General features: G+C 43.5%; 3 protein-coding genes across 10 annotated transcripts in view; 2 read left to right on the plus strand and 1 right to left on the minus strand.

Moving 5' to 3' along the window:
• Cyp12b2 (Cytochrome P450 12b2) lies at window positions 1-15474 on the plus strand. 3 transcript variants are annotated; one of them, XM_032435657.2, is made up of 7 exons: window positions 1-202; window positions 322-445; window positions 506-752; window positions 819-935; window positions 997-1426; window positions 1492-2104; window positions 3036-3488. In XM_032435657.2, exons 1-6 carry the CDS (start codon window positions 107-109, stop codon window positions 2086-2088), a joined length of 1611 nt encoding a protein of 536 aa, XP_032291548.1. In that variant the 5' UTR covers window positions 1-106; the 3' UTR covers window positions 2089-2104; window positions 3036-3488. The 3 variants fall into 3 exon arrangements, with proteins under 3 accessions (XP_032291548.1, XP_015029251.1, XP_002050281.1); XM_015173765.3 differs by lacking the exon at window positions 3036-3488 and adding an exon at window positions 15300-15474 and having other exon boundaries at window positions 2-202; XM_002050245.4 differs by lacking the exon at window positions 3036-3488 and adding an exon at window positions 6077-6899 and having other exon boundaries at window positions 2-202.
• Window positions 2105-6838, minus strand: Jabba (jabba). 5 transcript variants are annotated; one of them, XM_015174483.3, is made up of 9 exons: window positions 6696-6838; window positions 4502-4748; window positions 4066-4430; window positions 3759-4010; window positions 3586-3703; window positions 3088-3186; window positions 2633-2956; window positions 2480-2554; window positions 2105-2421 (listed from the first exon to the last, which is right to left on the minus strand). In XM_015174483.3, exons 2-9 carry the CDS (start codon window positions 4737-4739, stop codon window positions 2186-2188), a joined length of 1707 nt encoding a protein of 568 aa, XP_015029969.1. In that variant the 5' UTR covers window positions 4740-4748; window positions 6696-6838; the 3' UTR covers window positions 2105-2185. The 5 variants fall into 5 exon arrangements, with proteins under 5 accessions (XP_015029969.1, XP_015029968.1, XP_015029967.1 ...); XM_015174482.3 differs by having other exon boundaries at window positions 4502-4761; window positions 6696-6837; XM_015174481.3 differs by lacking the exon at window positions 2633-2956 and having other exon boundaries at window positions 4502-4761; window positions 6696-6837.
• The window catches only part of Mctp (multiple C2 domain and transmembrane region protein), a 17525-nt gene continuing 4046 nt past the window's right edge, over window positions 14015-27493 (plus strand). The window contains exons 1-5 of one of the 2 annotated variants that reach the window (XM_070210150.1): window positions 14015-14063; window positions 21150-21820; window positions 22051-22159; window positions 22285-22427; window positions 23306-23503. In XM_070210150.1, the coding sequence (XP_070066251.1) occupies window positions 14030-14063; window positions 21150-21820; window positions 22051-22159; window positions 22285-22427; window positions 23306-23503 (1155 nt within the window). In that variant the 5' untranslated portion in view covers window positions 14015-14029. The remainder of the gene's footprint in view (window positions 14064-21149; window positions 21821-22050; window positions 22160-22284; window positions 22428-23305; window positions 23504-27493) is intronic. The other variant, XM_070210151.1, reaches the window with a different exon arrangement.

A 27493-nucleotide genomic window follows, 5' to 3' on the forward strand; every position in this document is an offset into this window, starting at 1 on the left:
TTGCGTACGGTTTGCTGTGTGTCGTCTATTTTTTGGCATGACGCATTTGATAATACTATAAAAAAAATATAATATAGAAATAACTAGTTCGTCAAGTGCAATTAAAATGTGGAAGTCTATGAAGTACCAAAAACAGCTCGGCCAAAGGTATCAGCTGTGCGCTGGGCGGCCGTTATCTGTGGGCACGGCACTGAAGCAGCAGGTGAGTGTGCTCAGCTCAACGCAAGAGAGCGTGAGAGCGTGAGAGCGGGCGAATAAGAGAGCGTGAGCCAGCTTTGTTTATAAACAATCCGACCCGCTGGTCAATTTACTTGAGCACAGACCCACTTGGAATTGTTGGACACAACGCCAACGCGCACCGATGAGGAGTGGCTGCAGGCAAAACCCTATGCAGCAGTGCCTGGACCGGGCACATGTCGTGTGTTATCCTACTTCCTGCCAGGCGGTAGGTTTCATTGGTTCAAATTGGATAAAGCTAAAGACTTATGACTTTTGTCTACCACAGGCAAGCTATACAACACGAATCTGATACAAATGAATCGTCGCATGCGTGAGTGGTATGGCGATATATATCGCTTTCCGGGCATGTTGGGCAAAAAGGATGTCATCTTCACCTACAACCCAAAGGACTTTGAGTCGACCTACAGAAATGAGGGCATTTGGCCCATACGCATTGGCCTGGAGAGTTTCACCTACTATCGCAAGGTGCATCGGCCGGATGTGTTTGGCGGCATTGGCGGCTTGGTTTCAGAGTAAGGGCTAAATAAGCTTTAGTCCTTCCTCGCTATGTATATTTGAAAATATTCCTTATCACACAGACAAGGCAAATCATGGTCGGACATACGCAACAAGGTGAATCCGGTGTTGATGAAGGTACAGAACGTCAGGCAGAATCTGCCACAAATCGATCAGATATCCAAAGAGTTTATAGACAAGTACGTATACTTACTCCAACTTACCTGGGACACTAACTACAATATTTCTCTTTGCGACTAGGCTGGAAACCCTACGTGACCCTTCAACGCACACACTCAATGCGGACTTTCACGAGCAGATCAAGATGTGGGCCTTCGAGTCCATTAGCTATGTGGCGCTCAATACACGCATGGGCTTGCTGACCGATCGGCCGGATCCGAATGCCGCACGCCTAGCTCAGCATATGTCGGACTTTTTCAACTATAGCTTCAAGTACGATGTGCAACCGTCTATTTGGCCGTATTACAAGACGCCTGGCTTCAAGAAATTCCTAGAGACCTACGATCACATCACAGAGATTACGACCAACTACATAGAGACGGCCATCGAGCGCTTCAAGCAAGAGGAGCAGCACACGGGCAACAAGTGCGTCCTGGAGCAGCTGTTGGCTCTCAACAAACAGGTCGCTGTGGTTATGGCCATGGATATGTTGATGGCTGGCTTGGATACGGTAGGAAATACTTCGAATCCAGTTGGAAATGCGTTTGATATATTTCATGGATATCCTATTTGCAGACCTCCTCAGCCTTTGTGACCATTCTGTATCATCTTGCCCGCAATCCCGTCAAGCAAACGCAGCTGCGTCGCGAGCTGCAGCGCATTTTGCCCAGATCCGAGGACGTTCTAACCGCTGAGAATACCAAAAATATGCCTTATTTGCGCGCCTGCATTAAGGAGGGCCTCAGGATTACCTCCATAACGCCGGGCAATTTTCGCATAACCACCAAGGATCTGGTGCTCTCCGGCTATCGCGTGCCACGCGGCACGGGCGTGCTCATGGGCGTCCTGGAGCTCTCCAATAGCGATGAGTACTTTGCCCAGAGCGCACAGTTTATTCCGGAGCGCTGGCTGAAACCAGACACCGATGGGGACACACAATCGTGTCCGGAGGCGCGCAGCCGCAATCCCTTCGTATACCTACCCTTTGGCTTTGGACCGCGCACGTGCATAGGCAAGCGCATTGCTGAGCTGGAGATAGAGACGCTGCTGGTGCGTCTGTTGCGCCGCTACCAGGTCAGCTGGCTGGGCCAGACGCCGCTGCAATATGAGAGCACCATTATACTCTCACCACACGGGGATATACGCTTCAAGTTTGAGCCAATTCCTGATTAGAGATTTGAAAAACGTGGTAAGTTCAGAGATTTACTTGAAGTACAGCTAACAATATGGGAATGTAATGAATGTTTATAGGAAGGATTAGGGTATAGGGTTAGCGTCGGTTGCGTCCGCGGAAACGCTGATGCGAATGATTGAATTGTCGCTGTTGTTGTTGCTGCTGCTGCTGCTGCTGCTGCTGCTGCTGTTGTTGCTTGAAGGGCTTGGCAACTGGGGGCGTGTCCTGCTGCTCAACGGAATGGGCAAGGGAGATGCACTGCCTGGTGGCCTCCTCCAGCTCAGAGCCAGCTGAATGAATTTCTTCTAGTTCAGAGTTGGGCGTGGAGTGAGCTGTGTGAAATAGGAGTTGCTTATTATGCAGCACAGTAATGCATTATGGACTACTTACAAGGAGCCGCATTTACAATGGCATTTCGCAGCAGTGGCTGGTTGGCGAAGCAGCTATTGAAATTGTTGGGCGAGCCTGTGGAATAGCGAATACACTCGTTACACTCGTGAATATAAGAGTCTGGGTAAAGTGAATGGAAGCAGGTGGACAAACCAATGGGGCTATAGAAAATATCTTCAGAGGAGGTAGCAGGCGTAAGAGTCTCAACAGTGGGATGATCGGGGCTAGCAGGTGTTGGGATCTCAACGTTGGGGTGTTCGGGTTTAGGATTGGATGTATCAGCTATCAGGGTTGAGGTATCAGTGTGTTCTGGCTGTGGCTGCTGCTGCTGGTGGCAGACAGTGCTCGTGCTGCTGCTGTCCGTATCGGAGTCGGAGGCATTAACAGAATCGGGTGCAGGATCTTCATGTTCGGGATCATGTTCATTGTCAGTTGGGGAGTTGCTTGGAGTGGGAGTGCTAGCGGGTTCAATGTTGGCTATTGTGTTTGAACACATGCACAGAGTAACAGAAACAAAGGCAAAATACTAAAGTTAAAATGTTAATTGAAATCCTAGATTGGGCACAATCCAGTTGGGATTAATTGGCATGCAATATTCTAGGAATTACCTGCGGCCGCCGTATTGTTGTACAGATGCGTGTTCATCATGGCGGCGCTCAAATGACCCGGCGAGGATTTCCATTGCTCCTGCTTCGCGGCGATTGCAGCTGTTGGATTAGAGTTAGAGCGGGAAGAGAAAAAGAAAAGATTGGGTATGTCAGGGCAGGGTTTTGGCCAAAAGCTCACAAATTAACTAAAAACAAAACTCTTAAGGAAATTTGGTATTAATTTTCTCTTTCGGTTGGACAAAGCAAATAAAGGACTGGTTTCTGGGCACAATTATTATTCTGTATTTCAGTTTATCGTTTATCGTTTCATCCACCAAAAACTTCAAAATCTTATCGCTTAAATCGTTAATCGATACTTTCCATTAAACTAGGGCTTAGACTTAGGTGTGTCTATATATGCAGAGGGGATCTGTGTGTGTTTGTGTGTGTGCGTGTGTTTGTGTGTGTATTTGTGTGTCTAATAAACAACAGTTAGATAGAGGATTCAATGTCCATTACCAACTTCCGTCTGCTCCTTTTCGGTGGTGCCATTGATTGTGGCCGGCTTTGCCTGCTGATCCTTCGGCTTTTCCACATGATTCTGGTTTGTCTTGTTGGGCTTCGTGTTCTCCTTGTGCTATACGGATTATTGATAAGTTAGTCAGCCCTGTCCTTGGTTAAGGCTAGCTCACCTGCTCTGCATTGGCCTGCTCCTCATTGCTGCTGATCTGCTCGCTGCTGTGGGATGCACTGTCGCTGTCGCTACTGCTGCTGCTGCTGCTGGTGGCCGACGTCCCATCCTCGGGGTTGGGCACAAAGTCAGAGTCATCCTCGGAGTTCTCATTGGCGTACTTGGCCAGCATCTCATCAATGGTTAGATTCTGATCGGGATTCGAGTCGTCGTCGCGCGGACGCTTGGACACGCTGTTATTCAGCTGGTTGCCCTATTGCATGGAACTTGGATTAGCTACTTGCTGCAGTTGGTTGCACTGCACCCACCTGTTGTGGCTTTTCCATGTCACGCAAGTTTAGCACTCGCCCGCTATTGGCTCGCTGCACACCCGGTCGACAGATGGCACGGGAGAGCCACTGGCTCAACTGCTGCGTGTAGGAGCAGCTCGTCCGGCTGGAGGTCTCCTGCTGGCGATGACGCATTACCCTCAGGCCGTGCACGCGTATGGCGCGCAGCTTGCGTCGACGCGTCTGTATAAAGTATATCATATCCGTCGGGGAGACCGGACCATTGCCTATCATCAGGGCGCCCAGCGAGACCCAGATGCGCGCCAGGCGCAGCAGTACGATCAGCAGCAGAAAAGATGCCCAGGGCAGGGGACGCTCCAGCACGACAGCGCTCGAGTTCTTGTCTGTGTAGGAGGAGAGAGTCAGGCTCTGGATGAAGGCTGCTACTCGTAGCTAACGCTTTTACAATTCTTACCCTGCGGCAGACTCCACTTGGTCGTATCCTCGATCAGCTTCAGAGCACGATCGGCCCTCTCGATAACAAACTGGCCCAGTCGGGTGCTCGCAAAGCGTTCCGCCTGCTCACGCACCTTCTGATAGAAGCTGGGCGGGCGCTGCAGTTCGCTGACTTCATCATCGCCGATCAGATCGTGCTGCGTATGCTGATCTTTGGCCTGCATCTCTGTCTTCTGTGCCATGCTGCCGCTCTGCATGCTCCTCAGCTATGATAATTAACTGCGCTTGATTAATGGCATATTTTATACATATAAATGTATATATATATATATATTCATAATATTTATATGCGCTCGCCGGGGAGTCTGTCAAGGAATGTGTGCATGTCCATGACACATGCATATATATTCTTGATCAGCCGACTAATCTTTCGTTTTTGAAACTATCATAAGACGTTGTAAAGATATCTCATCTTTCTCAAGGGATATATCAGAATCGTTTGATTCAGATTAGATCGATAGAAATCTGAGATTTTGTATTGATAGCTTATGGGATTTTCAAAATAAGTATCTTGACCAAACTCAACAATTTAGTTTGCCAGGGGAACAAACCATTGGACATTGAAAACAAGATATCGTACGTCTGGTAAATATATTAGAGAAAGGGTATTTCATGTTTGACATCACAAAGATAACTGTACTTTCCTGTTGTATTCATTTTATTTATTTATTTTATTTTTTTGTTGGTCTTGTGCCTATATTTTGATTATCACCAACTTTGTCGCTAATCGTAAAGGTACTAATGCGAGCTCTGACAGCATTCGCGGCGTGATTAGGCGCTGACAACCCCAAAAACGACCTGTACTACCTCTATAAGTAAAAGTACTTACTATATAGGCATAAGTATAGGTATTATTATAAGTATATGTATGACTGACACCGTCTGACATCGCCGCGTCTCATTGCCACCTATTCTCATATATTCGTATTATCAGCTGGCATCATCGCATCGCACTTTTTATACACTTAAATTTTGAATTTGTTGCTGTTTTTGTTGCCTTTGGCGGCTGTCTGGCCAAACTAATGGGATCTAGCAATAGCTATAGAAATTGTTGCTTTCCGGCATCGTGACTAACAACAAAAATCAAAACAAATTAGGTAATATGTATATATGTGTGTGCATATAAAAGTTGTACTTTGCCCCAAAGCAGGGAATACTCTGAATAGTTTTCGATTTCTTAACTTGGTGATAAGCGGAACGAGAGGGAAAAGTCAAATTGAAGTCCACGATTACCAAATGCCCTTGCCTGCGGTTGATATGTATATATAAGTTGCAAAATATTGATCTGATCCAAAACTTCCCATATAGCTCTTTCGCTTAGAATACTATATGATATGGGGCACCGATCACATCGTGAATAAATAAGTACTTTTTAGAATGCGTAACAAATCGAACTGCTAAAGTATAGTACTTATCGCAAGGGTATATATTAGGCATAGCCCACTCATAGCGCAGCTTATCTTTGAATAGTGTGAATAATAGGTGATCTTTCCATCTTTAATATATGCATACTATGTCTTCATCCAATTCCCAGCAATTCCAAATCTTCGAAATGAATACCCGTCACACTCAATAAAAATCGGCGTGCATTTTGAGCCTGAATAATTTGAACACATTTCGACGAATATTTGTTATAAATATTTACATATGCATGGCATATAATTTGATATTTATAGCGCTTATTGCATCGCAAAATAAAAAAAATAAATAAATACACGAAAAAAAAATGAATGAAAAACGAAAAATTAAATAACAAAAATAATAAAATTATCAAAAATTTATTGGCGGGATCAAAGTGTATCGAAAACTGTATGCAAAAGCAACGACTGCACACACACACGCACAGCTCACATGGAACATAATTTGTGGTACAGTGTAAATGGAATGAAGAGATGGCCAAGCGAGAAAAAGACAGCTGCATGGGAATGGAAAGCCATGCTGCAGGCTGTGCACAACGAAAGTAAAAAGTGCGAAAGGCGCAAAAACTAACTGCGACGTTGAACCCTGCAGAGAGCTTGAACTCGCCCAGAGACCGTGCCCGCCGCCCGCCGCCCGCCTCGGCCGCCTACACATTGAGATAACGGTCGCTGTAGATTAAATGGCGCACGAGAAGCAGCCCAACAAAGCGCACAGCCGATTAAAGCATGACTTACCGGTATTTCTTTTTTTTACTTCTTGTACTTTGCCGATCTGCAGCTCTGAAAGCTTTAGTCTTGCAGTTTGTTGCCTTTTCTTGTGCCCTAGTCGAAGCTTGCGTACCAGCCGGTATATTTATGGTATTCTATTTGATTATTTTAAAAAAACTATATATAAGATTTAAAAGTTAGCACTTAAAGGCACGGAACCAAACTGGCAAATAGACCAACGAACGGCTGCACAACTCCCGAGTGACTGAACAAGGCAGCGCAAGCCGAGCGGCTGCCAACCGGGAGACCAGCGATCGGCAGCACTGATTGCCGTTATCAGAAGAGCGCACAGCGCGACAAAGAGAGCGCTAATTAAGCTGCACTCAGCATTGGAAACGAAGAGAGTCCAATTGCAGCTATATCAAGTTGCGCTTAGTTTAAACAACCACTAATTAACCACGAACTTGCGCAAATAGTTTCAAAAAAAAAGGGCGACTAGCGTGCTTTTACACTCGGCTTGCTTTAACTAGAGCGTAGGCAAAGCAGAGCCCTTGTGCTGAGTGGGAAAGTGTTGGCGCACACAGCTCGAGTGGATGCTTGAAATCGCACATTCATTTAAGCACAGGTTAGGAATTCCTGGGTTAGTGCAAATAAATGCATGCAAAGCTACACAAAAATGGAATGGAAACAACGGGAAAAGACGACATGAAATTGGAATATTTATTCAACTGTCAGATTCAATAATTCACCTGCATTACAGAACACAAAGCACAGCTATTTATCAAGCCAGTCAAGTGTAGGAGCTTTGCCTCATCCTGTTGTGCCACCAATTATTATCCCGTTTACAGGAGCCGCCCATAGCCGACCAAAACCACTCAACTGGGCATTCGGCGCCACACTCAATTGTCTCGGCGCTCAGTGCAAACACATTGAAGAGCTTTCGTCTAGTACAAGCGACAAAAAGCTCTCAACGAAAATTCAGTTGCGCAAAAACTCTCCACGCTGACGGACGCAGCGACGCGGCGAAACGGAACATAGCGGAGCGAAGAGCGCGCGCTTTGCTGTACAGGCGACGTACGCAGTGTAAAAGCGACTCGGCGAAAGCGCCATTCATCTCGCGTGTGTTGCAGAGCTGCAGGATAACGGGGCAGCAGTTAAATACGCAGTGCAATTAGTGGCATATTTTGTGTGTGTGTGTGTGTGTGAAGCATAATAATCAAAGCCAACATCTTCTGTCAGTGTTAACTTTAAAGAAGTTGAAGCAGCAGCAGCAGCAGCATCGGGAGGTGGCGCCTCCGCAATGTGTCGATGTAACCAGCAACCAACGAATCAACGCGCAGCCAACTGAGCGGTTCGCGGGGCATATCCCACCGCATAGGCCTCCAAATTTTGTAGTTTATTTGTATTGGTGCTGGGTCGCGTGCCTGTGAGCACACACACACACACTCACACACTACGCACACGCAGGGCCACTAAACATGCGTAAGTAATGAGCAAAACACACACTCAAACACACACACACACACACACACACACAGGTCTATAAAAAAATGTTTTCCGCTTTGCCAAAATTTGATAAACGACCTGCGACCCGCTCTATAAAAAGATGTTGACACAGCGGAGCCTGACAAAAGTAACGGGTTAATAGCTTGCCCTCTGCCCCCGGCAACAGCTGTTGTCTGTATATACACACACCTACATGTGTATATTTTTAAGCAGATTTTAGTGGGGGCTCGCTGTAATCCGTTATCCTTTAGGCCCCAGCCGGGAACACTTGACTCGCTTCTGCATTTGGCCGCTTTGGGCTTTGGCTCAGCTCTAAACTTTGAGCCCCACTCGAGTGGGGCTGCTTAGCATGCAGCCACTGCCATTAATGTGGGCTATTTTTATATGCGGCTCCGGCAAAATTAGTTTGCGCATAAATTTGTGGAACGAGGGCTGCTCAAAGAGTTGCCAAATAGGCACAGGCTGGAAGAGAGAGAGAGAGGAGAGAGAGCGAGACAAACGGAGATAGAAAGGGCAACAATAAGATGGGGAGAAAATGGCAAAATGTAAGAGCATCAGACAGAGCTAAGCAAACTAGGCAAGTGTGGGGCAAAGAGAATAAATGGGTTTTCTGTGATTAATGCAAAAGTTTATTTAGTTTATGGTTGCATTTCAATGATTAAGAGAAGATAGAGAGAGAGGGAGAGAGGCAGGGAGAGAAAGAGAGAGACATATAGTTTAAGCAAAAGTTAAAGTGAGATTAAGAAAGTAAGAACAAACAATTGATGCAGATTGATTTTGAACTAGTTCATTCGAACAAGAGTGTTGCTTTGGGTGAACTGATCTTTAGGAAAACTGGCTCTATTCACCTCTATTTCGTCTGCTTTTTCGAAATTTTTTTTCGATGCCTGTAATTTTTTATTACTATAATTTATGTAAATTAAGTGAACTATAAACTGGCTGTTGGCTCTTTTTCTGCTCATTTCTTGCGTCGCAAGTGCGTTTGTGCCTCATCATTTAATTTTGCAATTTTTTATTAGCAACCAGCTCACAATCTTCCTAGCTCTCAATATTCCTAGCTCCTCAATATTCTCCAGAACTTATTAGAATCTCAATACATTCTGTTGCATTTGTTGTCAGTGGCATATAAAAAGAAGTTTTAGTGCTGCCCTCGCTGTTGTTTTGGCGCCAGCGTCGACTACTGGCGATTCCACGCACGGTCACACGGATGTTATTCTTCATGGGGTTATGGCACCTTTGCATGCAGCAGCGCTTCCGCTGCACACACACACGCACGCACACTCACACGCACACACACAGAGAAGAAGAGAATCGGCACACGCCACAACTTGCATTCCGTTTGCTTTTCGCACATGAACATCACTTGTGGCTAATATACAAGTATTTGCATATTCCTCTTCTCCAACCCTCCCCCACTCTACCCCACCCCATACCGCATAGTTCTTATAGATGTCGCGTGTCATTTGGCTTGAAATTTTTTTATAATTATTGCTTAGCGGCATTTGCGTTCATTTGTCGCATGTGCCGCAGCGCGCAGATAAATTGCGGCATTAGTTTGGCGACAATATTTTTTGCTTCTTGGTCCTCCTCCCAGCCCCGCCTCCCAATTATGCGGCCATTTGACTTGTCAGCATCTTGGTGTATGGTGATCCGAAGAGGGGCGGGGCAAGCAGCTGCGTCGTCGCCGCCGCCTGTGGCCTCGAGATGTCATCTGTCTGCGCCATTGTTGCTGCCCCGCTGCGTGCACGCTGCGCAGCATGCCACACGGCTAGCCCCCAGGAAGAAGGCGGCGTCTGCTGCTGCCACGTGATTGAAATTATAGCCACATTCACAAATTGGTTACATGAAAATGTAAAATTCGATTGAAAATGGGCAAAAAGGAAAATCTCATTATTGTTGCTCAATTTGCCGCCTGACAGCTGCCACAAATTGATGCAGTGCCTCGAAATGCGACCTTTTGTTGTGCCCCGCGCTCTGCTTTTCTCTGCAATTGCAACTTGACTTGCCGCTGAGGCACTTTGTCGGCTGTTTTTTGTCCAAAACTTTTAATTACTTGTCGTGACATCTGACCTCAAAGACCAAAGAGTTAATTAAAACTGTAGCCAAGGCCCTACTAAGACAGCTACACTCACCATCAGAGTTTGGACTCTAGCTAGCACACAATTCCATCAATTGGGCTGCACTCGGCTCGTTAAGCTTTATATCCCTATTCGTGCACTCTAGTGCAGCCATTATCCTGTCCACTCGCACCTAATTAAGGCCGAAATGCCCAGCCTTGTGTGGCGCTAACGGCGATTTCGGTGCTGACCAAGTTAATTAACGCTTGCAGCTGATGAACAATGCAGCGATTATAATTTTGTATTCATATGACAGGCTTTTATGTCGGGGCTTAGGCATAATGTGGCTCGCCTTGTCATAAATGACAAACATTGACAAGTGATTGGGACGCACACAGCTACACTTGGAGAATTTGTAATTGACTCGTAGACGAATATCATGGGCTTATCATAAAAATGTAACTCACTTTGATATGTGCGTGTGTTAAATGTTTGCTTAAGGGTCTGGCTGTATTATTTATGCTGCTTTGTAGTTAATACTTAATGTGAGTGTTACAAAAATTAGTTTGGAAATAATGTTAAGTTCAAATAAATTCGGGTTTTCACATCACAATGATGTTTGTAGAAAGCTTTTAACAGCTTTCATATGCTATAATTTATTGTTTTGTGTTCTTTGTGCTTCTAGAGCTGTTCAGAACTATCATTATTTTCCATTATATTTCAAGGCTGTTAAAAGCTTTTGCTTATTGCTGTTACAACATTGCGGCTTTAATGTGCTTTCAAAGCTAGCTTGAAAGCTTTAGCTTGCTGATTAATGAACTAATATACCTTTCATCTTCAAATCAATTTCTAAAGCAACCTTAACTAGAGCAATTCAAGCGTAATAAAACTTTTTATTTCATAAATTGATTGTTTTTCGCCCACAAAAACTTCTCATCTTTATTAAATCTGGTTTGATTTAAGCTTCCAACAAATGCAACAGCGTTTCATTTGATTTATTGCACTGATTGCTTTTTATGAAACCCGTTTTTCTGGATCTCTACAGCTCTAATGCCGCCTGAGTAATTGCCCCTTCGAGCTGAACAGAATGCACAGAAATCTACATTACGTATACGCCCTGTTCTATCCCCACCAGCCGCATTCATGCTGGTAACGCAGTTTCCCATTAATTACCCTTTGCACGCTACATTTTCTTTTGTATGCCACGCCCACCTGCAGAGTGCTGCAACTGCTGTGTATATAAAAGTGTGATCTCTTGCTTCTTGCCGCTTGCCTTAAAATTGTGTTGCATTCCTCAAAACTTAAAGCAGTTTTTGCATAGTTAAGTTAGTTGTGTGTACTATAAATGGGAACCCAATAAAATGTCTCGTGTCGAGTTTTTCCATTGGCAACAGCTGCAACCCTCCATAGCCTAAACATCAACAAAATGTTCCATGAATTATTCAAAAATCGACGGAGCAGAAGAAAATCTCATTTACGCAGCACTCGACTTGAAGAGTGGAAAGCAGCGACATTCACTTTTATTCAGGCAACATTCTGGTAACTTTTCTCATTGTTTTAGAGAAAAGTTGGCAAATGCACGGAACACACAATGTGTTAATTTCTTCTATATTATATCATAAATATGAATAGCAGACAGCCAGCCCCATGTGGCAAGCAGCTGCATGGAAAAGCTCAATGATTTGTTTAGAAAATGCTTTTCAAATAAAAGTTCTGTCGTTAGCGTTAAAACGCACAGCTAAATTTTTATCGCTGCCGAATATCTTATTAGAATTTTTTTATGATTTGTTAACGATTCACAAAGGAATCTCATTAAAAAGCGCTGCACCAATCGCTTTTTATTCGAAACCACTGAAAACAAACCGCAAAAACCCTCAAATTTCTGTGGAAATGGAAACGTGAAATTCGTAGCTATAAATGTTACGTTTGATAAGCGCCTCGCAATGGGTTTGCGTGTTGACCAAGCATGCGAATTAAAACACCAACAACCACAACAACAGCAAGCAACTGGAGCAACCATAACAATAGAGCCTTAAATTGCTAGGGCATGATTTAGTTCAGGCTGTTTCAGTTGATTGTATACATGAGATACACATAAAGCTGTAGACAAAATGAAAGATCAATTAAATCAGGTGTTATTTAGGTGATAGATAGATAGATAGATAGTTACACACCCTGTTTTCGCACGGAGATATTATGTTCCAAAACGACATAACTCCGCGCCATAACTATCGATTGGCATCAAAAAAAAGGAAATCTAAAATTTTGACCCAAATCGACAAAATGCCAAGGGGTTACATCACGTTTTTTTTTTCAAAATTAAAATCGGTGCGAAAATCGAAACTTATTTGATGATTTTTGTTTAATATCTCGGGTAATAGCTCCGCGCGGAGATATGACGTTCCAAAACGACATAACTCCCCGCGGAGATATGACGTTCCAAAACGACATAACTCCCCGCGGAGATATGACGTTTCAAAACGACATAACTCCCCGCGGAGATATGACGTTCCAAAACGACATAACTCCCCGCGGAGATATGACGTTCCAAAACGACATAACTCCCCGCGGAGATATGACGTTCCAAAACGACATAACTCCCCGCGGAGATATGACGTTCCAAAACGACATAACTCCCCGCGGAGATATGACGTTCCAAAACGACATAACTCCCCGCGTAGATATGACGTTCCGAAACGACATAACTCCCCGCGGAGATATGACGTTCCAAAACGACATAACTCCCCGCGGAGATATGACGTTCCAAAACGACATAACTCCCCGCGGAGATATGACGTTCCAAAACGACATAACTCCCCGCGGAGATATGACGTTCCAAAACGACATAACTCCGCGCGGAGATATGACGTTCCAAAACGACATAACTCCCCGCGGAGATATGACGTTCCAAAACGACATAACTCCCCGCGGAGATATGACCTTCCAAATCATCACGATTTTTTTCAAAATCGAGGTAAGTGCGAAAATCGAAACTTGTTCGATGATTTTTTTTAATATCTCCGGTAAATAATGTCTGATTTTAAAATGTTATACCTTTTTAAATGCGTACGGATCCCTACCATCAATTGGCATTCAAACAAATTAAACATCGATGGGTTCAAAAAAGTTAAAGAAAAAAAAAAATATGATAAGTGGTTTCAAGCTAAGAATTAACTAAAAAGTTGCATAATATGTTTGTTTACAGTGGCTGCAAAAACTGTGTCAAACTGAAAGTGAAAACCAGCTAAATATAATTTAAATGTAAACAACTTTTGTTTTCAATTTACCCATTTCGACTGCTGATGTAGCATAGGATTTAACAAAACACAGAAGCATTAAAAAGAACAGCCACAAAATAGGCTCAAATTTATTCAAAGCCATATTTTACATGCTTACCATTTCATGATACCCCCCTCACACTACACTACACTACAGGGTGTAACTAGAATCATAAGCAACAAGAACGAAAGCAAAGTTAACTGCCATCGCGACGGGCGTTGCGCGTTGCTAGACAGCCACATGACGCCAGTTCCCGTTCGCAGTTTGGGGCAACAACAATCACAGCCAACCGGCGGCAGCTGGTGACGTCATCTGCTGCTGGGCAACAACACTAACAAACATTAACAACAACAAGAGAGCACACGCCAAAAATAAATCAAAGCATATAAAACAACAAAAGGGCATATAAACAGCCAGAGGCTAAGCGACAAACTGATTACAAAGGGCATTGTATACAAAACTTGCCCCTCACCTGTCCGTACATGCAACAGCAACAAGAACAACAAAATCAACTACAACATGTTGACAAAGTCAGCAACATTTGCCTCAACAGGTGAGCAGCAGCAGCAGCAGCAACGGGCAACACACACAAATATTAATAAACGGCAAAATACTTTTTGGCTCATGTACAACACATGCCGCACACACAGATACACACACACACACACACATACACACTCACAATCGCCTCGAGTATCAGCTGCTAAATAATTGATTATTGGCCTCGAGCTTGATTTATTGGCTAAACCCACACTGAAAAAACAAACAACTACAAATATTATAAAAGGCATATTGCACATGTCTCCAATCATATTCATAATTGATATTCCCCTCCACCGGCCCACTCACTTTCTCTCTCTCAGCGGTTGCATTACTTGATTGGCTTGACAATTTTTCGATTTCGATATGGCCTGCTCGTAATATGCCCCAAATGATGATTATATCCTTTGCATTACCTATAAAATGACCTGGCGTACAGCAACATGGCACAAACGCATTTCCGTAGCAATAAAAATGGTAATAGGCATTTCATTTATACCCTATTCGCATGAAATGTGTGCCTTAGTGTTGCTTGATTGGGTTGGCAACTAATATGTTAAAGATATAAATTCTGATAACTATATCTCATCGATATCTGAGTCTATAAGACTATACTCTAACTATATATACTATACTCTAAGGCCTACGTATTTATGACCAACTTCATATTTCAATTTGATATCTAATGGATTTTGTACTAGGTCTGGTCTTAAAGGGTATTATCGAGTCTTTTAGTCACATCTTTTATTTGCTGCTCAAATCAAATACAAAGCCTTATAAAAGGAAGTCATTAAATTGACTAAAATGCTGCTGCGTATTGACATTACTTTTCTGACAGTCATGGAAATGTGCGACGCCAGCTGCCAGTTGCCCCATTTGCCTTTTGTACAGGCCACATTGCGTATGTGTGTTAATCGCTGGCTTTCGCTTGTCCAGGCAAAAGTTTTAATGGCCAACAGAGCTGAATCATGGCCGACAACTTTGTCGTCGAATGTTTCAAGCTGGCCAATTGCAGTCAAAAGCTGCGGATTTAACAAGCACGCTACAGTCAAGTGTGCTTGACTATGAGCTACCCTGTAGCTAGCTATGGCGTAACGGATAGTATTGATTCGCGGTGGGTATTTGGGCGATTAGACTTTGAAATTTATGACCAGCAACCGATCAAGGCTTGAAGTTAGGCCTCTTATAAATTAAAATTATCGATACAATTATTCGAATGAAATGTTTTCTATCGCTTTCTTATTCTAAGCACTTTTCGAGCATTTAGAAGCAATCCCTGGAAATTGGACCAAAAAACCCTTAAACAGGAAACATAAATAAAACATTAGCACAACTGGCTAAAGATTAACTGGAATCGTACTAATATACCCTACGGCAATTTGATCATGAAGTGCAGAAAAATAATACAAGCGCTTGCTAAGTGCTTTATTTGTCTTCATTCTTTTTTTGTTTTAACTTTATTTGTATGTATCTGTTGAGTGTACGAAATGTAATGTTGATAGTTTTTACAATTAAAATCAGTCAAAACTGCGAGAATAATCAAAATATACGCTTTTATTACTCACACTACAAAGAATATGTACCGTAAATCATAGCATACTTCTGTGCGCTCTTGAAAATCTGCAATTGCAAAATCATGCTGCATACTTTTGGGGGCGGGCAAAGCCGATAAGTCCTGCTCCTTGCAAAATATTTGACAAAGGAGTGGACTGAAGATACGCAAGGATAAAGCCGCGTGATAAGCAAATTTTTGTCTACACGAAAAAGTCTTTTTTGTCAGCCATTTGGAGGTAAAGGTAAAGGTAAAGGTCAAGGTGAAGATAAGGACTTTGTGTTAGCCAAAGGGCACCTCGATAGTCATTGCAATTGCCAAGCTATAAGCAATTTTCTATATTCGCACAATGTATTTTTTCGCAGTATTTTTACGGACATTCTTCTATAAATAAATGTTCCAAATAAATATACAGAAAAGGAATTACTTTTATAATATGCTATACAAAATAAAAATGTTCAATAATAAAACAAAGTAAAGTTAGTAAGAGAAATAAAAAAACCGTCTCCTATGCTTATAACTCTAGCTTTGTTTGCAATTAATATTGAAAACTTTAATGGTCTTAGTTTGCATTAGTTTACGTACATCGCGGGGCGTGGTATGCAGCTAGATTTTATTGCCAAGCGCACACTGCTGAGATTTGTATGCATGGTGGTCTCAGATACTATGCAAACAGAAATAGCAAGTTGGTAGAGAGGAAATCAACTGCTGTGAAATTGTATTGCATTAATGCACGAGACGACCGTTGGCGGCGGTTGGCTGTCGAGATTTTGACAAATATTTGACTGAAGTACCAGGCGAAAAGAACTAGTAAATGGGAGGAAAGTATATCAGAGGATGGAAACCTGCATTACATGACTCTTGGATCGAATGTACAACAGACTTGAAGCAGCAGCTATTGAAACAAGTAAGAGGTTCTAGTCGGGAGCTCCCGACTAGGGGATACCCTGAACCCTCTTTTTCCAACATCAAATGCATATATATATTCAATTTTAGAAGCTATATGTCAAGTTTGGAGACTCTAGCTCTTATTATTTACCAAAATTGACCAAAAAACAGGATATCGATATCGATTTTATCGATTTCTTAGAAATGGTGTAAACTATCGATTATCGGAAAAAATCTATCTGCGCTGGCACGAGGAGAACCTACATCTAAAATTTCAAGTCTATAACTATATATAAATTTTGGAGTTCCTTTTTTTGATGCCAATCGATAGAACTGATCCTTACTAGTCAAAAATGGTGTGAAATTGCAAAATCTCACATTATTTGACGGAAATATTCCAAAAAATCATCATCATTGACTTTATCATTTTTGAACCCATCGATGTATAATTTGTTTAAATGCCAATTGATGGTAGGGATCTGTACGCATTCAAAAAGGTATAACATTTTCAAATCAGACATTATTTACCCCAGATATTAAAAAAAAATCATCGAAAAAGTTTCGATTTTCGCACCGACCTCGATTTTGAAAAAAATCTTGATGATTTGGAAGGTCATATCTGCGCGCGGAGCTATGTCGTTTTAGAACGTCATATCTCCGCGCGGAGCTATGTCGTTTCGGAACGTCATATCTCCGCGCGGAGTTATGTCGTTTTGGAACATCATATCTCCGCGCGGAGTTATGTCGTTTTGGAACATCATATCTCCGCGCGGAGTTATGTCGTTTTGGAACGTCATATCTCCGCGCGGAGTTATTACCCGAGAAATTAAAAAAAAATCATCGAACAAGTTTTGATTTTCGCACCGACCTCGATTTTGAAAAAAAACGTGATGCAACCCCTTGCCATTTTGTCGATTTGGGTCAAAATTTTGGATTTCCTTTTTTTGATGCCAATCGATAGAACTGATCCTTACGAGTCAAAAATGGTATGAAATTGCAAAATCTGACATTATTTGACGGAAATATTCCAAAAAAATCATCAAAAAGGTTAATTTTACAAACGAATCGGTTTTATGTCAACAACATTTTCCAACCCATCGATGATTTATTTGTTTAAAAGCCAATTGATGGAAGGGATCCGTACGCATTCAAAAAGGTATAACATTTTAAAATCAGACATTATTTACCCGAGATATTAAAAAAAATCATCGAAAAAGTTTCGATTTTCGCACCGACCTCGATTTTGAAAAAAATCGTGATTATTATTTGGAAGGTCATATATGCGCGGGGAGTTATGTCGTTTTGGAACGTCATATCTCCGCGGGGAGTTATGTCGTTTTGGAACGTCATATCTCCGCGGGGAGTTATGTCGTTTTGGAACGTCATATCTCCGCGGGGAGTTATATCGTTTTGGAACGTCATATCTCCGCGGGGAGCTATGTCGTTTTGGAACGTCATATTTCCGCGGGGATTTAAGTCGTTTTGGAACGTTATATCTCCGCGGGGAGTTATGTCGATTTGGAACGTCATATCTCCGCGGGGAGTTATGTCGTTTTGGAACGTCATATCTCCGCGGGGAGTTATGTCGTTTTGGAACGTCATATCTCCGCGGGGAGTTATGTCGTTTTGGAACGTCATATCTCCGCGCGGAGCTATGTCGTTTTGCAACGTCATATCTCCGCGCGGAGTTATGTCGTTTAAGAACGTCATATCACCGCGCGGAATCATGTCGTTTTGGAACGTCATATCTCCGCGCGGAGTTATGTCGTTTTGGAACGTCATATCTCCGCGCGGAGTTATTACCCGAGATATTAAAAAAAATCATCGAACAAGTTTCGATTTTCGCACCGACCTCGATTTTGAAAAAAAACGTGATGTAGCCCCTTGCCATTTTGTCGATTTGGGTCAACATTTTGAATTAAGCACTTATGGACATGCTTTTCAACCATATTCGTGCGCATTTTGCAGACATTGAGTAAATAAACCAAATTAACTTTTATAGGTTCACCAGCATTATATCTATTATAGGAAATATACCAGGATATTTGGCACATCGAGGAGCCATTGAAGTCTAAGATGGATAGATCATCTGACTATTCAGCACTAGTTTAATTTCAGTCGCAAGGAAGAGCAAAATCCCAAATATGTCGTTAGTCTTAGTCTTTAAATTCTGGAAACTATTTACACCAGCGTCGTATATATTCGGACAAATGTCTAACTTCTGCACACACACCAACGAGAAAGTTGTGTAACATGTGTCCAATTATTGTCTAATAGAATATTTATACTGCATAAATGCTCAACACCAGCTAAAATGAATTCCCCAATGCCAGGACGCTCGTCCTGGGAGCGTTTTAGGAGCGCGGGCGCAGCTAGAGTAAAAAAATAATTACTATAAGTATGTACTTACGAGAGCTCACACACACTCGCACACACACACACCTTGGCTGCCCGCCCTTGCATTAAATTAATTAAAATGTGAGGGCAGTAAGAAAAAAGTTAAATGTTGTGCTGTTGTTGTCAGGACACGAAGCTTGAATATGATTAAATATTGTACTTGTTGGGTTGCTTGTGGTTATGTAAAATCTCGCTCGTATCCCTTTGCCCTTTGTATGTCCTTTGAATCACATGTGCACGCACACAGACACATATATGTGTGCGTTATTTGTAAAATGCTGCGTCTGATTTTTAAAATAATTTCATTCACAAACTTTATTGCCGCACGCTGACAGTCTGTGTCGCATGATGTTCGCTTCGTCAAGGGGGGGTTGAAGGCAACATTTTGCCTTAAGCTTTTATCAGTGCGTAAACCTCGCTACGCACGCACACACACTTACACAGGCAATTATGCAGTTACTTTGTGTGCGCCTCCATTTGCATTTTATGGGCGCCCTTTCCAATTCGTGATGCAGCAGCAGCAGCGACAGCGGCAGCACAGCATAAGGCATTAATAATGCAAAAGCTATCGCCACAAAAAACACTACAAACGCACGCCCACACACACACACACACACACACACACACACACACACAGTTACAGTCGCGTCTCGCGCTTCTATTCAGTGCCAAACAATACACACACACACACACACACACACACACACACACACACACACACACACACACACACACACAGACACAGACACATACACAGAGCGCGCCACTTGACATTTTGCAAGTGTGTGTATGTGACCTATAGATGGCGCTAACAATAACAAACACTGCTTGTGCCCCACAGAAAACATCCACTGTGGCAGTCTTTTAGGAGCATTGCTGCTGTGCAGTTCATGCCGCAACGCGCGGCGCCTCGCCGAACTCTGTGTTTCCTATTCAAGTTATGCAAAATTTATTTATCATTCTTTTATTTTGGACTACAATTTGTTTGTGCTGCATTTAATGAATATTGTGTCGGGGGTGTAGCCCCTTTGTTTGCCGCCCCTTTGCAATCGGCAAGTGAATATGTTAATTATTAATGCAGCCGCCTGATGGCCATGCAATCAACGTTGCACAAGAAGCAGCAGAAGCAGGCAACATTTGCGCTGTGCCACAAGTTAAACAAAATTGTTCCAGTTGCAGGTAGAGCAAATATATTTGTGGCTGGAAGTTATCGACCAATGAATACTCTATTTCCGAAGTGAAATGAGCTCAGCTTAGCCCTTTTATAAAGGCGGCAGTGGGTATGGCTGCGATTTTATATATATTTTCAAAAATGATCACCCGTAATCCAGCAAAACTAATTTGGTTGCTCTAAATCTGTGACTATTCCAAATGCTTTTGTGCAGGATCCGAAAAATATATGAACAGTTATCTACAAAGTGTAACTCTTAAACTTTAAAACTGTATCTTGAAAGATTAACTCTAAAACTGTGAATCTAATAGCGTAGCTCCACAGCTGTTAAGCGTTTTAAATAGCTTAACTGTGACTCTAAAACTAATGAAAGATTTCAGCGATTTGTCTTTGATCACAAAGGTAATTCTGCAAATGTCACATTGAAGTTTTGACTCTAAGACTGTATCCTTGTGACTCTTAAAAAGTGACTTAATATACTTCTAAAACTGCGACTTTATAAATAAAGAGTGATTTTAGCGATGTATAGATCAAAGGTAATCTCACAACTGTAACACCAAACCTGTGACTCTAGAACTGTAACTCGCAATTGTACAGCGATTTCCTTTTGATACTTAAGGGCTTACATTGTCAGCTATTTAACTAACCCGAATGTTGCTGACTCTTGACACAAAACCAAGGCTCTAAAACAAAATAAGCATATACATTGAGCTTGTGGGATCTAGCTACTAGTTGTAGCTTAGCCATTTTACCCGCTTTTCTTTTAGTCCCAGGGTATTTCAATATTTCGGCGGTGATTTCTGTTATCCCATTCACATGGCTCGGCAGCTGTGATATAAGCCAGCTGCGGTCACTCAGCAGCGTAAGAGAATTCATGCCACCTTCTCTTTCTCTCTCTCTCATACGTCCGCTCTCTTTCTCTCTCGCAAGTAGCATCCAAATGATGTCATGCGGCATCTTCGTGGTATTTAGTCATATATGATTTGTGCGCTGGATCGCAACGCGTGTAATTTTTTTGTTAAATCGATTATCGAGTTGCTACGCACTAGCTTAACACCCCTTTACTCTCTCTCCTTCACCTCTTCCACCAGCTCGCATACACTACTTGGAGCGTGAGGAACAGCGCCCTTGCAGCAGCCGCTTGCCCGCCGCCGGCAGCGTTGATGCCAGCGCTGCCAGCGCCTCGCCGCCGAGTGGAGTTGGCATCTCGCCGCAAGGCTCGCCGCAGTTGCAGCAGCGCCTGGGCAAGCATCTGAGCAAGTCCGCATCGGAGCTGAATGGTCACGATTGCCACAGCAACGAGTCACCGCATCTGTCTCCGAAACGGGCCAAAAGCGCCGCCTCACAGCAGCTCGTAAGCGGCAGCAGCAGTGTTGTGGGCGTGTCCAGCGGCGCAGGCGTACTGCAGAAGACGCACGGCTTCTTTAACAATCTGAGGCATCGCTGGAGTCGCGCCAAGAGCAAAGACCGCATTGGCCGCAAATCGCCCAGCGATTTTCTGGAGGAGAGCACCGACTATGCCGCCGACTACAGCTCCGAGAGCAGCTCCGTAACGCAAAGTCCACGACATCGGGCCACCACAATTGGTTCACCGCTGGCGCGAGATTTTCGTGCCACTGCGAAAATGGCGCAGGTTATCCAACGCTTCGGCGGCTCCATGGAGGGTCGCATCGACGAGCAGCCCGAGCATGGCAACAGCCTCGCCCCGACCGCCGGCGCCAGTGGTGCAACAGCTCAGCAGCAGCAGCTGGATGCTCTGCAGGTGAGTTCCGGTGCAAGGCTTCTTCTACTTATTTTTGGTTTTAAATATTTAATTTGCCTGTTTCAATTGGATGCCTTTTTGTGCTACACTAAAAACGAAACTATTTTCGAAACTATGTTTTACGCTTCTTTCTGCAAAAACTTGACGCACGCAACGGCAACTGTCGATAACAATATCGATAAACGATAACAATTGCAATGCCACTGCCCATCACTAACGCCCAACTCTAGGTCGACGAGCTGCGTCGCAAGCGGGAGACACAATTACGACAATTCGTCTTCTTTCAGCTGCGCGTCCATCTCAAATCCGGCTGCGACCTGGTGGCCATGGACAAGAATGGTAAGCCCGTTAAGGACTCGAATACACACGCCCACGCCCACGACCATGCCCTCCCTCGCCCCCGCACCGACATGCAACCGACATGCCCTGTCACTTATGTTTCTTTGTGTTTTCCTCTGCGCCAGGACTGAGTGATCCTTATGTCAAATTCAAGGTGGGCGGCCGACTACTGCACAAGTCGCGCACCATTCACCGCGACCTCAATCCTGTGTGGGACGAGGTGTTCATTGTGCCCGTGGAGGACCCATTTCAGCCGATTATTGTCAAGGTGAGCAAAGCCACAACGAGAGTAGCTTATGAAATTTTTTAATGAAAGGCGATAAAATTTAATTAGAGCCTAGATTAATTGTAGCTATAGAGACACATTTCGTTGGATAAGCTTTAAGCTTTAAGGGAGATACATATCTCTTCAAATAACTAAAACTTCCTTAAGAAGAGATATTAAGAGAATTCGGCGACTAACTGCCAATAAGCTGAGCTAATTGATTTTAAAAATTCAGTAAATAGTTAAACTTAAAGTGAGATTATAAAGTAATGAACGTAAATCAGATGTAAGCTCTTGAAATTAAATTATCAGTATTCAGCTTAACTTCAAGTGAGAATGAAAAATAATTTAATATATGTAGCTGTAATGCAATCTAATTTGCTTAAAGCTTTTAAGACTGGCGCGTTGTTGTGTTAAAAAGCTATTAAAAACGAGAAAGTAAAAATATTTCTCATTTGTAGATATTTGCCTTGCGACTTTGCAGCTGCGAGGCTCATTGTTACCAACTATCAAAAAATTAAAAGAGAATTATATTTTGGCATCTATTTCGACAAAAGATTGTGCCTTAAAATCTTTATACATTTATACATTGCAGTATTCATTTGAGCTTTCATAGAGAACAATTTAATAGCTCTAATGAAATTAAGCTACAGTTTTAATTGAGCTAAAGCAAAGTTTGTGGTAGAAGAAAGGGCAATTTAAAAAGCGCTCCTCGCTGCCAAAAAATGAAAATCAATTTCCCAAGAGAAACAACAACAACAATCAGCTACGAAAATAATTGCCAACATGACATTCAATTTGGCAAATTGCTTCACATTCACTCGAATGCAAACAGTTAACCGAAACCAATTTCCGCTTTTCGCCAACGCAATTCCCTACAGGTCTTTGACTACGATTGGGGACTGCAGGATGATTTTATGGGCTCGGCGAAAATTGATCTCACTCAACTGGAGCTGGGCAAGGCGGAAGATATCAATCTGCAGCTAAGCGATACGAACAACGGGGAGCCGGGCCTCAGCATGGGCGAGATACTCATCAATCTGACGCTGTGGCCGCGCAGTCAGGAGGATAAGGAAATGGTAGGTGGCTGTCGAATTAAATTCAATAAACAATTTGTTAAATGACGATAAATGGAGGAGCTACAAGTCAATGGCAAAGCGGAAGTTAAGCGTCACATGCAATGTATCTTACAGATACAGATACTTAGCTACCAAAAGAAACGCCTATATCTAGCTACTGTTAAGGGCTCATCAACTGTTCAACAGCTACTTTCGACATTGCGACCTTTCCCTTTGCCCAGTCACTTAACATAATCGCCTATTACCTTTGTTCTGTCATTCGTAATCGTTACAACACTTGACAGCCTGCAGTTTGTTTCGATTGCGTGTAGATTTATGGCAGCTCTGACTCAAACTTTTGACTCTTCGCAACTCTCTCAATTAGTAAGCGACTCAAACAACAGTCAGTCGGCAAATGTGCCACTTCCTCAGTCCCGACTAAATATACTCAGTTCAGCTTGGGCATTGTTAGGGCGAGCGTGTGAGCCCCTGTACCCACACTGCGGTGCTGCTTTGATCGCAGCTCATTACAATTATACGTAAAGCGCTCAACTTAGGCAACAAAAAGCTACAACTAACAATGACATAGTGGAAATACCCCGAATGACCCAGAGTAAACAGCATTGAAATGGGCCGAGTTAATTACAGCACAACAGAACTTGTATACTCTTTTATTTTGAGTACACAATAAGCGTGCTTTTCTATACGAATATCAAGTATTTAAATAAGGCTTACAGAATTTGGTTGGTTTTTTCAGTGAGTTATACGAAAGAAATACAAGATGTGACGTTCCAAAACGACATTACTCCCCGCGGAGATATAACGTTCCAAAACGACATAGTTTCCCCTGGAGATATGACGTTCAAAACGACATAACTCCCCGCGGAGATATGACGTTCCAAAACGACATAACTCCCCCCGGAGATATGACGTTCCAAAACGACATAACTCCCCGCGGAGATATGACTTTCCAAAACGACATAACTCCGCGCAGAGATATGACGTTCCAAAACGACATAACTCCCCGCGGAGATATGACGTTATAAAACGACATAACTCCCCGCGGAGATGTGACGTTCCAAAACGACATAACTCCCCCCGGAGATATGACGTTCCCAAACGAAATAACTCCCCGCGGAGATAATTCGTTCCAAAACGACAAACCTCCCCGCGGAAATGTGACGTTCCAAAACGACATAACTCCCCGCGGAGATATGACGTTCCAAAACGACATAACTCCGCGCGGAGATGTGACGCTCCAAAACGACATAACTCCCCGCGGAGATATGACGTTCCAAAACGACATAACTCCCCGCGAAATATGACTGTCCAAAACGACATAACTCCCCGCGGAGATATGACGTTCCAAAACGACATAACTTCTCCCGGAGATATGACGTTCCAAAACGACATAACTCCCTGCGGAGATATGACGTTCCAAAACGACATAACTTCGCGCAGAGATATGACGTTCCAAAACGACATAACTCCCCGCGAAGATATGACGTTCCAAAACGACAAGCCTCCCCGCGGAGATGTGACGTTCCAAAACGACATAACTCCCCGCGGAGATATGACGTTCCAAAACGACATAACTTCGCGCAGAGATATGACGTTCCAAAACGACATAACTCCCCGCGGAAATATGACGTTCCAAAACGACATTACTCCCCGCGGAGATGTGACGCTCCAAAACGACATAACTCCCCGCGGAGATGTGACGTTCCAAAACGACATAACTCCCCGCAAAATATGACTGTCCAAAACGACATAACTCCGCGCAGAGATATGACGTTCCAAAACGACATAACTCCCCGCGGAGATATGACGTTCCAAAACGACATAACTCCCCGCGGAGATGTGACGTTCCAAAACGACATAACTCCCCGCGGAGATATGACGTTCCAAAACGACATAACTCCCCGCGAAATATGACTGTCCAAAACGACATAACTCCCCGCGGAGATATGACGTTCCAAAACGACATAACTTCCCCTGGAGATATGACGTTCCAAAACGACATAACTCCCCGCGGAGATATGACGTTCCAAAACGACATAACTCCGCGCAGAGATATGACGTTCCAAAACGACATAACTCCCCGCGGAGATATGACGTTCCAAAACGACAAACCTCCCCGCGGAGATATGACGTTCCAAAACGACATAACTCCCCGCGGAGATATGACGTTCCAAAACGACATAACTCCCCGCGGAGATGTGACGCTCCAAAACGACATAACTCCCCGCGGAGATATGACGTTCCAAAACGACATAACTCCCCGCGAAATATGACTGTCCAAAACGACATAACTCCCCGCGGAGATATGACGTTCCAAAACGACATAACTCCCCGCGGAGATATGACGTTCCAAAACGACATAACTTCCCCTGGAGATATGACGTTCCAAAACGACATAACTCCTCGCGGAGATATGACGTTCCAAAACGACATAACTCCGCGCAGAGATATGACGTTCCAAAACGACATAACTCCCCGCGGAGATATGACGTTCCAAAACGACATAACTCCGCGCAGAGATATGACGTTCCAAATCGATATAGCTCCCCGCGGAGATATGACGTTCCAAAACGACATAACTCCCCTCGGAGATGTGACGCTCCAAAACGACATAACTCCCCGCGGAGATATGACGTTCCAAAACGACATAACTCCCCGCGAAATATGACTGTCCAAAACGACGTAACTCCCCGCGGAGATATGACGTTCCAAAACGACATAACTTCCCCCGGAAATATGACGTTCCAAAACGACATAGCTCCCCGCGGAGATATGACGTTCTAAAACGAAATAACTCCGCGCAGAGATATGACGTTCCAAAACGACATAACTCCCCGCGGAGATATGACGTTCCAAAACGACATAACTCCCCGCGAAATATGACTGTCCAAAACGACATAACTCCCCGCGGAGATATGACGTTCCAAAACGACATAACTTTCCCTGGAGATATGACGTTCCAAAACGACATAACTCCCCGCGGAGATATGACGTTCCAAAACGACATAACTCCCCGCGAAATATGACTGTCCAAAACGACATAACTCCCCGCGGAGATGTGACGTTCCAAAACGACATAACTCCCCGCGAAATATGACTGTCCAAAACGACATAACTCCCCGCGGAGATATGACATTCCAAAACGACATAACTTCCCCTGGAGATATGACGTTCCAAAACGACATAACTCCCCGCGGAGATATGACGTTCCAAAACGACATAACTCCGCGCAGAGATATGACGTTCCAAAACGACATAACTCCCCGCGGAGATATGACGTTCCAAAACGACATAACTTCCCCCGGAGATATGACGTTCCAAAACGACATAACTCCCCGCGGAGATTTGACGTTCCAAAACGACATAACTCCCCGCGAAATATGACTGTCCAAAACGACATAACTCCCCGCGGAGATATGACATTCCAAAACGACATAACTTCCCCTGGAGATATGACGTTCCAAAACGACATAACTCCCCGCGGAGATATGACGTTCCAAAACGACATAACTCCCCGCGAAATATGACTGTCCAAAACGACATAACTCCCCGCGGAGATATGACGTTCCAAAACGACATAACTCCCCGCGAAATATGACTGTCCAAAACGACATAACTCCCCGCGGAGATATGACGTTCCAAAACGACATAACTCCCCCCGGAGATATGACGTTCCAAAACGACATAACTCCCCGCGGAGATATGACGTTCCAAAACGACATAACTTCGCGCGGAACATATAAGAACCATAGACTTGAAATTTTAGATGTAGTTAGTGCCTGCGCGAATCAAGTTTGTTTCCGATAATCGATAACTTACTCAGTTTTCAAGCAATCGATAAATACGATATCGATATCCTGTTTTTTGGGCAATTTTGGTAAACAATAAGAGCTAGAGTCACGAAACATGATATGTTGCTTCTAAAATAGAATATATATATGCATTTGATGTTGGAAGAAGAGGGTTCATGGTATCCCCTAATCGGTAGCT

The sequence above is a fragment of the Drosophila virilis genome, chromosome 5, assembly GCF_030788295.1.
Source record: "Drosophila virilis strain 15010-1051.87 chromosome 5, Dvir_AGI_RSII-ME, whole genome shotgun sequence".
NCBI classification, from domain to species: Eukaryota; Metazoa; Arthropoda; class Insecta; order Diptera; family Drosophilidae; genus Drosophila; species Drosophila virilis.

Excerpts from the sequence above, each read along its gene's own strand:
- Cyp12b2 (XM_032435657.2), top strand. The coding sequence starts at position 107 with ATGTGGAAGTCTATGAAGTACCAAAAACAGCTCGGCCAAAGGTATCAG. Across the intron at positions 753-818 it reads ATTGGCGGCTTGGTTTCAGA|ACAAGGCAAATCATGGTCGG; the intron begins GTAAGGGCTAAA and ends CTTATCACACAG. Across the intron at positions 936-996 it reads TCCAAAGAGTTTATAGACAA|GCTGGAAACCCTACGTGACC; the intron begins GTACGTATACTT and ends CTTTGCGACTAG.
- Jabba (XM_015174483.3), bottom strand. The coding sequence starts at position 4,739 with ATGCAGAGCGGCAGCATGGCACAGAAGACAGAGATGCAGGCCAAAGAT. Across the intron at positions 3,704-3,758 it reads AGCAGGCCAATGCAGAGCAG|CACAAGGAGAACACGAAGCC; the intron begins GTGAGCTAGCCT and ends TAATCCGTATAG. Across the intron at positions 2,957-3,087 it reads CAACAATACGGCGGCCGCAG|CCAACATTGAACCCGCTAGC; the intron begins GTAATTCCTAGA and ends CAAACACAATAG.